Genomic DNA, 16655 nt, shown 5'->3' with positions numbered 1-16655 from the left:
GGGACTTCAAATTATACGACCAAGATGATTGCCACGATGATGGTACAAATTTCAGTTATCCCTTGTGATGTAATAGCATTTTGAATGATCCTGCATTACATAACTAGAAACTTGCAATTAATGTTACTCCTAATTGTAATGATCAATATCAATAATTCAAAACACAGGAATATCATTCCAAATTTACAATTGACACAACAACACTTATTCAAACCAATACAAAATTGGTAACCTGAAATTATTGACAAATCAATGAAACTCTTTAATTTTGAATTACTCACCCCAAATTATTTGCAAATGAACAAAACCCAAATTCCCAAATTTCCCAAACCCTAAATTTCAAAAACCTTATCCTTAAATTCCTAAATGCATACCTACAATAACCTAGTTACAATGTCTTCACACAATGATCACCATAGTAACGACGTTCAACCAACCCAACAAAGTTTCTTCCTTTGTGTAACAACGTCCCCCTAATAAGAAACATCATTCCACCTCACCCCAAATGTCATTCGTATTTGCACCAAACATTGTTTGTCCTCACTCCAAATGTCGTTACAAACACGATTTTCCATTCCAAATAATGAAACTATAAACGTCTTCTGTCAACCTTGCACAAAGAGCCTAAATTTTACGATTCTTTTATCTTCTTTTGAAAACCTACCAGTTTCTTTTTTTAGAAGAAAACTTAACAGTTTCTATTACCTACTCATTATTTTTTTTTAACTTTAAAAATTTATTATACACATGAATTCTTTAAAAAGAAGTGACAATTGGTGAGGTGTCCTCCATTTGCCATGTAAGGGAGAAGTTAATGGAGTTGAAAGTGATGGATCCAAAATTGACTTTTCCAAGATTTGAAGGACTAATATTCGTAAATTTTCTATTAAAAGACTAAAAAAATAATTATTTCAAATTAAGGGACTAAAACATATTTAAGCATAAAATTATTAGTCATTTAATTTATTTTATTTAATATAATATTTTTTTATTATCATTATTAAATGACAATTGGTACAAATAACTAATAAATGTTTCCCATATTTAATTAAGTGAATAATTTTTTTTGCTAAAGTAATAATTTTTTTGTTATTATTGACAGTAAATATATTTACTAAAAATCATATTATATTTTCCCCCTAAAATGTCAAGTAATTTAGTTTAAAACGATAGGAAAAAGAAAAGAAGAAAACTCGGTAGAAAGAAAGAAAAGGAGGGAGTATTTATTTACCCTCTTTTTTCTTTCTGCTAACTGAATGTTTTAATATTTTTACAAATTCATCTGAATTCATTCTCAGAAATTCGCTTGAGTCTCACTCACCTGGATCTCAATTACCAAGCCGTAAAGTTTCAGAAAAAGACAAATTAATCATTTCTTATTTGTTTTCCTTTTGTCGTAAAAACACATAAATAAGCTTTTGCATTTGCAAGCTCCATTGTAATAACAGCGACCAACGCACCAATCTTAATCCTTGTTTTTCTCATTTGTCCCAAACAAAATTAATTTTTGAGGAACACTTTTTCGACACCTCAGAATCCCACCTGCAGATTCTCTTCCATCAATTTCAGGTTTCACTTTCTTCTCTTTCCTAAAATATTGAATTAGGGTTCTGATTTTAACTAATTTTCCTTTTCCATGGTACTTTTCAATTTGGGTAATCTGAGAAATGATGATTTAAGATATATGGGTAGTCTTTAAAATTTGGCCTTGAATCTAATTTCTGGTTTTATGAATGAAAGGAAGGTTTTTTTTTTTTTAAGGCGATTGTATGGCTTATAGTATCAGTAGTTGTAGTTTATGTCAGTTGAGTGAGCTTATATCATGTTTGCGGAATTCTGAATGTTAGATTATTGATTGTTTGTAGCATAGTGATTGTGGAAGCTCAAGAAAGGGATTGGTACTGTAGATAGGACTAGGAGTCCCTGAAATGTATATGCCTGTGGCTACCTCTGCCATTCAGCGCGGTGGATTGCCTACTGACAGTGGGGACTCTGTTGTGGCGTTAGACCAAGTTCCGCGATGGAATGATGCTGATCAGGTCTTGGGGTTTGAAACTTCATTTTCTAGTTCACACTTTCCCGATCCTTTAGCATCGCCCTCAAGGGCAGACAGTGGCGATGGCAGTGAGTCGGTGTCAAAGTTTCCTGTTGACGATGAAGTCAATTCGAAGATATATTTGTGGAGGGGGAATCCCTGGAATCTTGAGGTGGATGCGGTGGTAAATTCAACAAATGAGGTGGGCACTATCTGATTTTTTGTTCAGTATTGTTCGTTGTGTTGTTTTCTATCTTGTCACTATGATTTGTGGAACATCATGATGGAACTCATGCTCATTTCATTATACCTTGTTTTTTGTTTACGCTATGTTACTTTTGGTCCTTTACATTTTAGTGTTTTTTCATTTGGTCCTTTAAGTTTTAAAAGTCTAATTTTGGTTTTTTATGTTTTCGAATGGTTCCATTTTGGTCCTTTTTTCAATTTACCGTTAATGCCATTATGGATTTAAATTTCAAATGATTATTTCAATATAGTGTAACAATTAGCTTTTTGGTGGCTAAAAGATTTCTCTGATTCTCTGAAATATTGAAATTTAATATAGTATTTTATTAAAGGTTTCCTTCATTTATATAACTTCTGTAGGTTCATGCTCATTTGCTTATAATCTTGAAGACAACTGAATATAAGAATTTTATGATCAAATTATAAATTTTCCCTGCTGGCTGAAATTTACTGCCCAAACATCCATGTTATTGATCATTATTATATAGTGTGATGAGTGATTCAGCACTTAGATAGATATATAGTTTTCCCCCCATGTTTTCCTTTCTTCATTCTTTGACGAGATAATGGCCATTAAGGACTCCTAGGGAACAGGTTAGACCTAAAATGACACCAAAAACAGGTTATATTGTTATGTAAAGTGATTGTTTTGTACATAAAACAAAGCAGTTGATAAAGTTTCCAGCCTCTCCCTGCTCTTCAAGTTAAAATTAGATTTTTGCAGGCACCCTTCCTTTTGGTAGGCCTTTCCCTTTTGAGGAAATGCATGAATGTTTCATTTTTTTGAGCCTATAGTTTCTTTATTCTTCTGAAGTTTGGAAGTGTCTACTGTCTAGGGGAGCAAGGTATAACTTGGCTTTCGAAAATTTTAATGAGATAATGAAATCATATAAAATGCTAGATGGAAAGGGAGCACTTTAATTCCTATTTTTGAGAACAAGGGAGATTTGCAAAAGTTTGCTAACTATAGAGGGATTAGGCTCATGAACCATGAAACTATGGGAAAAAGTAATTAAAAAAAGATCAAGACAAGGGACTTACATTTTAGAGAACCAATTTTGTTTTATACCAGGAAGGTCAACTGCTCAATGGTGCATATACCTTTTATGAAGATTGATGGAGAAGTACCATAGGAAGCAAAAAGAATTGCATGTTGAATTGCAAGAGGATGACTAGATGCCCAAAGAAGTTTTCTAGAAGGCTCTACAGAAGAAAGGATTTTGTATCACTTATATTGTACCAACAAATATATGTATGGTGGTGTTATAATTAGTGTTAGAACCAAGGTTTTAAATTGTGGTTGTGGTCGCATTACTGTTTTGCAGATACGAATATTGCTGATGTTGTAATGTAGATTGCGGTTGTTGTGGTGTGAATTGTTCACAACAACACAAATTATATTAAAACTATCTGTGTCATTATATAATCTATAAAATCATGTAATTTATGTATTTTTTCTCCTATCATTTACATCACAATTTTTTCCCTCTTTCATATTTTAAATTTTCAAAATATAAATTATTTAACCTTTTCCTCTTATTTTTCCTCCTGTCTCCTCCAATTTTCCTTCACCCAAAAATTACCTAGAGCACATCACCAAAATTTTCCCACTCAAAATTGAACCAATGTTTCTAGTCACACACTTCAGGCTCTTCTCGCTCTTTGCCTTATCTCTCCCGTGTCTCTTTAATCCATCTTTCTCTGTCTCTGTGACCTTGTGATGGTGCTGACTGCAATTGCGCTGCAAGCCAACAACCACTTGAGACAGGTAAGTCACTGGAAGCACATACAAGGGGAAAAGGAAATATGTGATCAAGGCTGGCGGCAAGCTGCATCTCAGAGTGAATCAGTTGAAGTGACATTTTAAAGTAAGGGTAGCACTATTGGAGAAAAGATGGTAGAATCTCGCCTAGGTTGTTTGACCATCTGAGAAGAAACAGTCTAGGTGAAACCATTAAAAATGTCTTACATCTAAATGGACATGTCAAGGATTTAATTCATGATTGAACCCTGGCATCATTTGGTCTATGTAGCTGATCCTATCTAGTGGGAAAAGACTTTGATGGTTGCTGTTGCATAATTTCTTATAGGCACTCAGGCACTTAGTCTGTTTTGTGTAATTTAAAAGTCTGTGTTGAAATGCTAATATATATTTTCAGCATTTAAAATTAATAACATTGTAGGTTAGCGAAGATGATATTGCTGATAAAATCAAATTGAAAACTTATGATATTGTTTGCATAGACGTATTCAAATATTAAGAACCAAAAGCATGATAATTTGACAAATATCCATTTTTTTTCCTTTTCACAGACCACTTGTTATCCTGTGGCTGCTTGCAACTAGGAATCAAATTATATTCTTACATTAATTGACTCTTGTCAAGAGTCTGTTAGGCCCCCAATTAATAATGTATACAATAGAAGGATTAGGAATAAGCCCCAATTAGATGGGACCCTGCTAGTGTATCCAAAACTGATGTGTAAAGTCAGAGTCAGAAACAGTAGAAGAGTAATAAAAAGGAAAGATTAGAAGGGAATTAGTTGGTTTTGGAGTTGCAACTGATTTGGGGGAGAGACCAGGCTCTAAGGTCCTAGATAGTTTGTACATTCATTTCTTTCTTTGGGAACCTTCGATTCTGAGGAGCAATACACATCCTTTCAGATTTCTTTCTGCCATTCTTTCATCTTTTCATTATTCTTTACCAATTCCTTACAGAGTCCTTTTCATATTTTTGTTGTTTGAATATTTTATCCTGCATCTCAGAGTGTAACTACATAAAGTGAGATATTAATTCTGGATCCTCCTAATCAATCTTCCTAATGATCCTCCTAATTACTAAATAAAAAAGTATTGATTTCATTTTGTGTTCTCAAGGCATGAAATGCATCCATCTACTTTCCATTTAATGTTTTCTTTATTAGGTATCAGAAATAGAATGGTCATTAGTAGGATATATCATCATTATTCATTATTCATAATATAATGATACTGTTAAGCATGTTAGAAATGAAATGGGGCTAATGATATCTTATTTCTTACCTGGTTTTCATTTCTTGTCATGAACAGAATATGGATGAAGCACACAGCAGCCCTGGGTTGCATGATGCAGCTGGACCTGGTCTTGCAGAAGAATGTGCGACACTGGTATAGTTAACTATTTACCAAAAATTTATTATGCACTCCATGTTGAAGTTGAATGTTATGTGAGCTTGCCACATGAATTACATATTTATTAATTATTATGTTTTTAGTTGCTTTATATTTTGTGGTTTGATATTTCTTAAACTTGTAAGAAGCAGGTCCAGAAAAATTGCCATATCTCAGTCACACACTTTAAATATTTCATCATAGACTTGTAAACTTGATGAACAACATTTTAAGAAAAAAGAAGTCAATTATTTTGATGTATTGTTATATTTACTTTCATAAGATATATATTTATTTTTTATTGAACGACAATTATCACCCGCACCCCCCCCCCCCCCCCTCCCCAAAATAAAAATCCCTGGTTCCGTCCTTGACTTCAGCCACTTTTTTGAACTTATGTATCTCAAACAATTGCTTAAAGAACTGAGATTTGGGGAGGTTACGCATATTACACTCATTTGTGTATTCAAGTAACCTTGCATATTGCCTCAAGCTAGTGTTTCATTGATTTATAGATCAGGGGTAACAGTTGCAGCTTGAGTAGGAGAACAGAGTGCATGCCGGGTGCATCTTTTTATCTTTTTCATAAATCATTATTATACTGCAATGTATAATTTCCAATGATCTCAGCTTATTTTATCGTATCCCTGCTGAATGCAGCTAGTATATTAAAGTATGATTTCTGTTTCAAGTTAGCAATTGTTTACAAATGCCTGAAGGGTGGTATATTAATCTTAGGCTAAACCATCTTTTATTCAGGAACAGTGCGGCGATTTCTTGAGAAGCAGAAAAACAACATAATAGCTGTTGTCTTTTGCACTGTGAGCACAACTGATACTGAGATATATAAAAGGTATTTTAAGCATTTGTTTGTTTTCATGATGATATCTGCAAATTTTTTAGTAACTTGAACTTCCAAGAGTTACATAAGTCAGGTTGATTTTCTTTTCAGCCAACCTTTAGTCTTTGTATTAATTATTTATTATTTTTACCTTTTGTATTATTCATGAAGGTTGCTTCCTCTGTACTTTCCTCGGGATAAACATGAGGAGCAAGTTGCTTTGTCTAAACTTCCTGCAGATGTTGGGGATGAAAATGGTGAGACAATCTCAGATGAGCGTAAAATCAGAATAAAGCCTTTGCCCAAAAGGATAGTTTCAAGACCACCTGAATTTCCAGCTGATCATCCTGTTAGTGATGTCGGCTTGGTTAGCAGGTCAGTAGTTGATGCAAACCAAATTCACAGAATAACAAATAACACGTAAAATGGATCTATTATGGAAAGCAACCTACAATTGATTTATTGGAGCAGAAAATAAAACTAAAACATTTTCTGTTGCAACTATTCAAGCCTTCTGTGTTTCACTATATTTGAGATATCTGTCTGATAGCTTTAAATTAATTTGATTGCACATAACTTTATTTGCTTAAGAGTTTTTGTTGTATTTGATTAAACAGAACACAATCCATTTTTTTAATCTAACTTCTGATAGAAGTTTCCTGATCCATGTGGCTTTTATAGGAATTCATCACATTTAGATTCATTTCTGGATCCTGCCTTCATGTCCATGATCAAAGACCCCGATCAACGGCGGATGGAGCAGTGGGAGAAAACTGCTGAAGCACAAAGAGGCTGGAATTGTGCTAAATTGATTGGATATGGCGACCTTGGTGGACCCTCATTGTCTGCTGCCGAAGAATATTCTCTACACTCTAGATACCTGTCTAAAGCAAATTCCTTAAATCTTTCTGAAATTGCAGAAATGAAAATTGTGTAAGTATCCACCTATTTCATCATTGTTATGCATGCATGCTCAGAGTTTTAGTATTATTTGTGGGGATTTATTTGTAGTTTTTGTTAGGATGATTGAATCCTTCTTACTAACAATGTTTTACATGTATTTAACTTTAAGGTTGTAAAATTCCTTGTATCCTTTTTGGCTTCTTTACCAAGTAACTTAAGAATATTTTTCTATGCCGATAGACCACAAGTAACTTGAGTCTTGTAAGTGTATGAGTAAATAACTCTAGTTAGCTTTATAACTATAGTTAGTTGACAGTTGTGTTTAGTTAGATTTATGTTACAACTGAATCTCAATAGTATAAATACTGCTCTTGTAAGAGATTACAGTGCCTTTGTAATATTTTCTCAATGCAATATACAAATCTCTTTTCTCTTCTCTATACTTTCTACATGGTATCTAGAGCTCTCTGATCCATTTTCATGGCTTCCGCAAATACTGATGCAACTTTGGTTAACACCGGCGACACTGGTGCGATCTGACTCCAGCAAACAACACCGGTGCGACTCTGTCTCTAGCGAACAACTCCGGTTTGACTCCACTCAACACTGTTCTGATGAATCAAGATATTTCCACTTTGTCGTTCCCTATGAATTTTATTTTTTTTTGCATCAAATCACAAAAAAGTTAAATGATAAGAACTTCTTGCTGTGGCGACAGCAAATCAAGTCAGCGATCACTATGCGTGGACTCAATCGCTTCGTTGTGAATCCTCAAATCCCTCCGCAATATGTCTTTGATGAAGATTGCGATCTTGATCGCGTTAATCCTCTCTTCTCGATGTGGTAGGAACAAGATTAGTTTCTCCTTGTTTGGCTTCAGTCAACGCTCTCGAGCTCGATGCTTGCTCGTGTTCTTGGATAGACGTACTCGTATCAAGTGTGGGACAAGACCCAAGTGTATTTCCATCATCAGACATGAACAAAGGCACAACAGCTTCAATTGGAGCTCCGTCACAAGACGCTTGACAATTGTCCAGTTTCTGATTTTCTCTCTTACATCAAAGAGCTTATTGATGCACTTGCTTCGGTTGGTGATGCTGCTACCTATCGTGAACACATGGATGCAATTCTTGAAGGTCTACCTAGGAATTTTGACTCAACGATTGCTCTAATTGAGAGTCGTCTACCACACATCACCATTGAAGAAGCGGAAGGTTACATTCTTGTGCAGGAACTATGACTTCGAAAAATACACCAGACTCAAATCTTCGAGTAATTCCTTCACATGAATAGTGAATCTTACTTAAACGACTTCTTCGCATTCCACTGAGAATGATAACTCAAATTCGTACTCTGACACCAATACAGTGTATACGAATCTGTATTCCTCTGATTCTAAAGGGGAGAATTTTGGGGCAAGGACCTTAGGAAGGCTTCTGCCTGGGAGAAGGGCTGCATATTTTATAGTGTCTCTTTATTTGTTAATACTTTCCTTTTGTTTCTGATTCTAATGTTTGCTTAGTTCAGATCAGTGAGTTGTAATATAAATTGAGGTTTTTCAGTATTATTATTTTTAGTGTTTGTTAATCCCTATAATGCATTAATATTTAACGGTCAGACTGTTCTGTAATGATAGCAAGTCTTTTGCGGTGAAGAAAATAAAAACAATGTTGCTGGATAAGATTTATTTACTTAGATTTGTGAGAAATGAGAAATAAAAAAAATTTATGAATTAACTTTTATTTATATACATGGAAGATTACAAAGATAGTAAATGTCAAATACAATTTACAAGGAAGCAATTAAGTTAGCACTATTTCCTAAGATACATTTAAACTTATTCAAATTGCTATACAAAAAACCTAAGCCATATGGAAAGTGGAACATTAATGTGGTTTGGCTTCCAACAAGATTCAATAATAATGGAAATTATGATGGAGTTTTGTGTTTCAGAAATTCCTTACATTCTTGCTACTCATAGCCTATCAATGTGAATGCTTTATGTATGTGTTCAGATTGATCTTTTAAGGGTTTATATGATTTTTTCAATTAATGTCCAAGATGTGTTTTTCAGCTATCGTGGTGGGGTAGACAGTGAGGGGCATCCTGTCATGGTTGTTGTAGGGGCCCACTTTTTACTTCGGTGTCTTGATCTGGAGCGATTTGTGCTATATGTGGTGAAGGTAATTTGGTTATACCCTGCTGCTGGATATCTTTTTCTGTTGGCAAGCATTAGTTTGGCCATTATAAATTTTTTGGCAATGCATACTTCTATTTAAAAGGAAAAACTGATTTGTGATCGTAAGTTCTAATCAGTCTTCCCCCCCCCCAACCCCCCTTTGTTTTCCTTGGTGTTAAATTTCAGGAGTTTGAGCCTTTAATACAAAAGCCTTTTTCTATTGTCTACTTCCACTCTGCTGCATCTTTGCAGATGTAAGTGTTAAATGTTTGAATTCTACCCATTGGTCTATTGTTTATTCATGAAATATAGGCTTGTTATATGCTAATCATTGAAAAATATTTTAGGAATGTTCAAGGGGAATGAGATAATTGTTAAACGTTCATTGCTAACTAATTATTTTGTGTGATTACTTTGTCAAATTAATTGAAATAGTTCTGTAGCCATAAGCTTTGGTAATTGGTAATTCACTCCTTTTATTCAACCAGGTAAAGGGAAATCTGAAAATTCAACAGTCAAGATATAGAAAATATGTTTAAACATTTTTCTTTTATACATCTGGAATGGTATTTTGGTTACCAAACTATTCACATTGTACTGGCAGTGCATAGTTGCTGGAAACATGTGCTTGGCCATTGGCTTTGTCAATGCGAGGCATGGCATCATGAAGCCACTTGACCACTTGTAGTCTGTACTTTTTTGGAGAATGATTCTATGATATTTTTCTTCCTGTTTATGTTACTAAAACTTTTCCTTCCTGTTTATGTTGCCAAAACTTGATACATGGTCCAATATTAAATTTGAGCTACCTTTTGGTTTGATTCAATGTGACTCAAGTATATGCTACTTTCTTGAGGATGCTTTAGCTGTTAAAATGCATTTTTTGCTGAGGGGATATATTCCTGTTTGAGTGGTAGGCTTATATGATGCATCACTTAAGAGACAAAGGTGACCCTTTTTTGATAAAATGTGTTAAAATGAATTGAAGTTGTGCCACTGGAGTGAAGCATAGTTGAATGAATGTTAGTACATTTTGAAGGTTGGTTAAGAATATTTTACATCAGCAAGTTGCATTGTGAATTGTGAAAGTGTGTAGTTTACAATTATTGGTATCTCCTGATTTCTGTTCAACGCCCATGGTTTTGGCTTTGTTGACAGTTTAATTTTACTTTTTCCCGTCCTGTTTTGATATAATTAGGCAGCCAGACCTGGGTTGGATGAGAAGATTGCAACAAATACTTGGTCGGAAGCACCAGCGCAACCTGCATGTAAGCACTGTTTATTTTCTTCTCTCTGTTTGGTTTGGTACTTTTACAAACTATTTCTGTTGTCCAAATGCATTACACTTTCAAAGTTTTCTTATTTCTCAATCTCAATCTGACGTGTAGGCAATATATGTCCTTCACCCAACTTTCGGACTAAAAGCAGCAGTATTTGGACTTCAGATGTTTGTGGACAGTGTGGTACAGTATTGAAATCAAAGCATATTTAATGACCTCATATGTGTATGTATATATTTGTGTTATTAAAAGTTAACTTTCAGGTTTGGAAGAAAGTGGTATATGCTGATCGACTTCTGCAGCTCTTCAGATACATACCTCGTGAACAGTTGACCATCCCAGATTTTGTGTTTCAGTTGAGTCTTTATGTTTTCACACGGTGCCATCTATATTTTCTTTTTTGTAATGTTATTTTGTACAACTTTTTCATTTTCAATATACGGCTTCTGAAAAGTATTTGGAAATAAAGCAGTTTTAGCATGTTAGGAATGCCCTATGCTAGTATTGTTAGGAACCAAGAGATGATGAGATGAAAAGAAAGAATATTATTGATGGGTAAGGGAAGTACAAGAACTAAGAGAATGAATCCTCCTCTAAGGGTTGCCCCTTCACAAAGAGCCTAGCTCAATTTACAAATTTGATGAAAAATGAATAATCCTTCTTTCCCTTAACACACTCTATTTACACCAACAGACCTGCACATTTCACCACAGCCTAATAACCTTCTCACCTTTCCCAAACTACCCCGTTCCTCCTCTTTCTATAATTAACTTGCAACTGTCTGGAACCTGCATTCTCAGTCCTAACATATATCCTCACAGGAATTCTTTGTTATTTGTGCTGAAAATCCTTTTTCTTGCTGTATCTATTTTCTTAATAGCAAATTTAGTTTTAGATCATAGTGCTTGGCACTAAATTGTTTCATACTTTTATTCACACAGGCATGACTTGGAAGTGAATGGAGGGACGGGTCTCATTGTGGATCCCAGAACAAAATATGTGTACAACAGACCATGACACACATGAACTTCTATCATTAGTTGATAAAGGAGGACCATTCACTGCAGTTTCTAAATTATTTGCCTTGCCCTTATTGTCGCTGTTAACAGGAAGAGGGGCTTGTATGAATTTGAAATGTGTATGGAAGCATTCTTTTTTTTTTTTTTTGGATTTTTGGAAGGAGTGATAAGTTCCCCCGTTTGTATATGTTATTGATTGTGGAAGCTAATGGTTGGATTTCTTTAATTGTTTGTATATTCAAGGGAAATATATTGAATAAAATTAGTCTTTGATGATTTTCGTTTCTATCATTGCATAATTGGTTTTTGCTATTGTTCCGTGTTAACTGTGCTAACCAAACCCGTGGTTAAGTTGTTTGCTCATTATTAACGTGCCAATGCGATTTTGTTTTCTGTTGGAGAAATTGTTTTAAAGCTTGCTTATGGTTTTTTAAATTCGGAAGAATTTCAGAATTTTAGCTTTCATGTACAATTCCCATGAATTTCAAAAAGGGTTGTTTCATAATGAGTTTTGGTATGAACTAACTCTTCGAACAATTCCCATGAAGCGGCCTAATTAGAATGATCCGGTGTTATTCTAAGTGATTATGATTTAGTTTGTAGTCTATAGTTGATCATGTGTTCTAACATGATATAACTGCTTCAATCCAAATAAACTTTGAAATTTCTACCTTATATGGATTAAATAACTATCCGTTAGACAAGAAGCTTAAGTGCAAGAGGAGGAAGTCAGGGATTATATTTCACTATGCAATTAAATTTTCACCATAAATCTTGTTTTTGGTCGATGCGAGTCATTTATTGATTTAAGATGCTTGTTTAACTTTAACGAGATGAATATGCTTCACAAAAATTTGATACACATAAGTATGATAAGAGTTTTGAAAAGAGATTTAGTGCAGGTCTTGAATATAATATGTTGGGAAAATTTTGCAATTTTCATCGAAATTTAGATTCCAGATAGAATCAGGAAAAAGCATTACTTCCACTGAAAACCATCCAATAATTGTATAACGCTGGTTGAAAAAGAGTGATTGATGAAAAATAGTTGAAAAGAAAAAAAATATTAATCTTAGTGATCGATCAAGAGATTTAATTGCAAACAGAAAGGAAAGAATTGAAAAAAGAGTGAAAGAATAAAATTGAAATAGTGGTAGAAAGAAAAGTGATCCAAAACTTCAAGACCAGTCTAATCCATTGATGAATGGCAAATATGCAAGGTTTTGTACAAGTTTCAATTACAAAGTTTATTACATTGTAAAAACTAATATATATTTATGAACAAAAGATCCTAACTATTAGGAACTTCTAAATATATCGACAAAGTTTATTACACTGCGCAAATAATTTTGGCATCAATAACAGCGTTAGTGAAGAACAGTGATTCAGGAACAAATCTACCACCCACTGTCATGAGCTACATGTCCAATTTGATGGAGATCCAAGTCATTCAAGCGCATCCTAATACAAAGTGTGACGAAAAAATGGCGAGTCAAACTCCAAGAGTGAGAGTGCACAAACTTTCTGAGGAATACTCATTATCCTCACAATCTTTTTCTTTTGAATGATCAAACTTTCTCCGCAGATTATCCACAGTCCAACTTATCTAGTCTACAGAAGAATGCTGATTACATCATCCACTAGATTGCAGCAGAAGGCAATGACAAGAAAATATTTGCCTCTGCTTGCATACCTCATAAGAACTGTGTCTTGTGGGGCTAATGGTTGATACTAGAGGAGCTTCAAGCTGCTTTTCAGGAATAGTCCTTCTATTTAACATACTTCACAGATTGGTTACGTAAAAAACACTTCAATTCAATAGGGAAAAGGTGAAAATATTTACTGATATCTCCAAATCAGATCCATTCACATCTTCCAATCTCCTTGAGTCTTACTCCCAAATTTTATCTCTACTCTTCCAAGACTTGTTTACATAGGAGAGCCCATGAAATGTTACCTGTGGAATCACTTGTTTGAGCAAGTAGTTTGGCTTTACCACCACATAATCATGCACAGAAGATGTACATGACTGATTAAGAAACAACTGCTACTTTAGCATAACTATCATTCTGGAGATCCATCTCCACTGAACTACAACCAGGAACCTTGTTCAATCCCCTTTGCTTTATCATCTCCCTCACTTGCTTAACCATGCCCCATCTCCCATCCGAAGCATACAAGTTCGACACAAGCACATAGTAACAAGCTTCATCAGGGTGCAACTCCAACATCTTCTTAATCGCCGCCCCTCCCAACTCAAACCTAGAATGAAGTCCACACCCATGGAGAAAAGCTCCAAACACACTAACACTAGGCTGAACAGGCATTCTCTCAATAAAATCCAACGCCTCTTCAAGGTTCCCAGCACGTGCCAACATGTCAACCATACATGCATAGTGCTTCATGGAAGGAACAAAATTCAACTCCCCACACATCAAATTAAACAACCTTGAACCCTCTCCGACCATCCCTGAGTGGCTGCAAGCTGCCAATATAGTTGTGAACACCACTTCATTCGGTTCAACAAGCTCCTCCAACATATCCCTAAACAATGTGAGTGATCCATTCCCATCGCCCTGCATCCCATAGCCGCCAATCATTGCGCCCCAAGTCACTGCGTTCTTCTCCCCCATCGAATCGAACACCATCCTTGCTGCCCTTGCGTCCCCACATTTCGCGTAGAAGTTCAGCAGAGCAGTGCCAACATAGATGCTGGACACCACCAGGCCATCCTTCAACGCCAAACCATGAACCGAACAACCAAGGTGAAGCATGCCAAGTGAAGCACACGCGGAGAGAATGCCAACCACAGTAACAGCATCCGGTGAAAACAACTCCAATCCCATTCTCCTGAAAAGATTCAGAGCCTCATAAGCCTCGCCACTCTGCACAAAGCCAGAGATAATCGAGTTCCAAGACACAACATCCTTCTCAAGCATTGCTTCAAACACACAACGAGCATCCGAAACAACACCGCATTTCGCATACATATCAACAAGAGCATTCCTCACAGGATGATCATCCAATCCACACTTAACCGCCAATCCATGAAGCAACTTCCCCATAACAGAGTTACCTAACTGTGCACACGAGGACAACAAACTCGAAACGGTAACCGAATTGGGCAAAATCCCGCTCCATTTCTTGTCTTTGAACAATTCTAGTGCCAAATGAGGATAGCCTCTCTGACTATACCCTACAATCATAGCCGTCCAGGAAACAAGATCACGATCATAAGAGGATGAAGAACTTTCATCAAACACCTTACATGCGTCCTGAATGTTCCCGCATTTAACATACATGTTCAAAAGCGACGTCGTTAGGTAAGAATTAACACAAATTCCGTTTTTAATAACAAACCCATGAACCCACTTTCCCTGGTGAAGCCAATTCAATTTGGTGCACGCGCTAACCAAGCTCCCAACAGTGAACTCGTTTCCGTCTACAAACGCTTCTCGCATTCTGTTGAACAGGGTAAGCCCCTCACGCGCGCAGTCGTTTTGCACGTACGCGACGATCATGGAGGTCCACGAAACGACGTCGTCGTTTTCGTGGATCTCGTCGAAGGCTCGTGTGGCCTCGTCGACGCGCGCGAACTTGGCGTACGCGTCGACGAGGCACGTGAGGACGAAGGAGTCGGAGGGGAGAGACTTGACGAAGTGGCAGTGGGTGATTGTGAGGGTTTGGAAGTCGCGCGACTCGGCGCAGGATTTGAAAACGATGGAGAAGAGGACGTAGTCGTGCGGGGTGGGGTGGAGGGAGAGGCGCATGAGGCGGTAGAGCGAAACGACGCCGGAGGGGGTGTCGTTTAGGAAGTAGGCGCGGATCATGACTTTGAAGCAGTAGAGGTCGCGCGTGGGGAGATGGTTGAAGATTTTGCGGGCGTGGCGGAGTTGGCCGAAGGAGGCGTAGAGGCTGAGGAGCTTTGTGGAGAGGAGGAGGTCGTTGGTGAGGCCATGGATGAGGAAGGAGGCGTGGAGGGTTTTGAGGGAGGGGAGATTTGTGCAGAGGCGGGAGAGGTAGAATGTTGGAGGTGATGGTGGCTGTTGTTTTTGTCCATGGTGGTGGTAGAGGGAGTTCCAGTGAAGACGAGGTTTTGTGGTGACGCGGAGGACTCTTGAAATTGGGAACATGTTATGTTATGTTATAGTTCAGGGTTTAAGACTTTAAGGTTTAAGCCTAAGGGAGGAAGGGTTTGATCAATTATACTAGGTTTTTGATTTTTTTTTGTTAAAGGATGATAATGATAAAAAAGGAAAAGATAACTTACATAAAAGATTAAGATAATAAAGATAAGTGATGCTAAAAATCTTTCTTTTTGATATTTTTTCGATTTTTTTCTCTTTTATCTATCCTTTTCATATATGCAATCATAAATAATAAAAATATCAATTCTTATCATTTAAGTTAAAAATAATTGTTAAATAAGTATTTTTAAAGATATTTCAATATATTTTTATGATAAAAAATAACTCACATCATATTTATGTAACCGTTATCATCGTAGTAGACTAAGAACATTTTTTCTCTTCACGATTTTTTCCACCACGCATACACGCAACTCATACGACTCTTTCCCTTACAAGGAAAACAAAATGTGACTCACACTCACGCAGCAGTCGTGCAACACACCACAGCGACATAGCCTCGGTCCGCCACCACGCAAAGTACATCTCTTCTCTTTCTGGAATTTGTTTTTATCCTATTTTTGTTGGGGGCTGATTCATTGTTGTTGTACTCTTAAATGTGGAGATGAAGAAGGCTCAAGCTACTTCAAATATGGAATCATTTGTTGTTGGAGATGTTTAAATTTCAAATTTTATATTTATTGCTTGGATTTTCTTTTGTTAAGACATTATTTATTTTATTGAAGTAATTGACTAATTATTGAGATTTTATTTACTTTTGTATTGAACTTAATTTGATTGTATTGTATTTTTTATTAAAATTGAAATTCTTTTAAAACTAGGCCCACGGACCGGCCTGTTTGACCCGTGGGGTC

General features: G+C 36.0%; 2 protein-coding genes across 2 annotated transcripts; one reads left to right on the top strand and one right to left on the bottom strand.

Annotated features, from left to right (window-relative positions):
- Positions 1–1279: 1279 nt before the first annotated feature.
- Positions 1280–11929, top strand: LOC100799436 (protein GDAP2 homolog). The gene is made up of 13 exons (XM_041017546.1): positions 1280–1569; positions 1866–2237; positions 5351–5428; positions 5947–5995; positions 6191–6284; positions 6444–6647; positions 6954–7205; positions 9250–9358; positions 9541–9608; positions 10553–10622; positions 10743–10817; positions 10898–10989; positions 11576–11929. The coding sequence occupies exons 2-13, from the start codon at positions 1929–1931 to the stop codon at positions 11649–11651; spliced, it is 1476 nt and encodes a 491-aa protein (XP_040873480.1). The 5' UTR covers positions 1280–1569; positions 1866–1928; the 3' UTR covers positions 11652–11929.
- An 890-nt stretch (positions 11930–12819) lies between these two features.
- LOC100813319 (pentatricopeptide repeat-containing protein At2g03380, mitochondrial) lies at positions 12820–15860 on the bottom strand. Its single transcript, XM_003529413.5, has one exon. The coding sequence runs from the start codon at positions 15784–15786 to the stop codon at positions 13687–13689; it is 2100 nt and encodes a 699-aa protein (XP_003529461.1). The 5' UTR covers positions 15787–15860; the 3' UTR covers positions 12820–13686.
- Between the last annotated feature and the right edge of the window lie 795 nt (positions 15861–16655).

This window comes from Glycine max, chromosome 7, assembly GCF_000004515.6.
Source record: "Glycine max cultivar Williams 82 chromosome 7, Glycine_max_v4.0, whole genome shotgun sequence".
Classification (NCBI taxonomy): domain Eukaryota; kingdom Viridiplantae; phylum Streptophyta; class Magnoliopsida; order Fabales; family Fabaceae; genus Glycine; species Glycine max.
The sequence above is the reverse complement of the archived record's forward strand: the minus strand, read 5'-3'. Positions and strand labels throughout refer to the sequence as shown.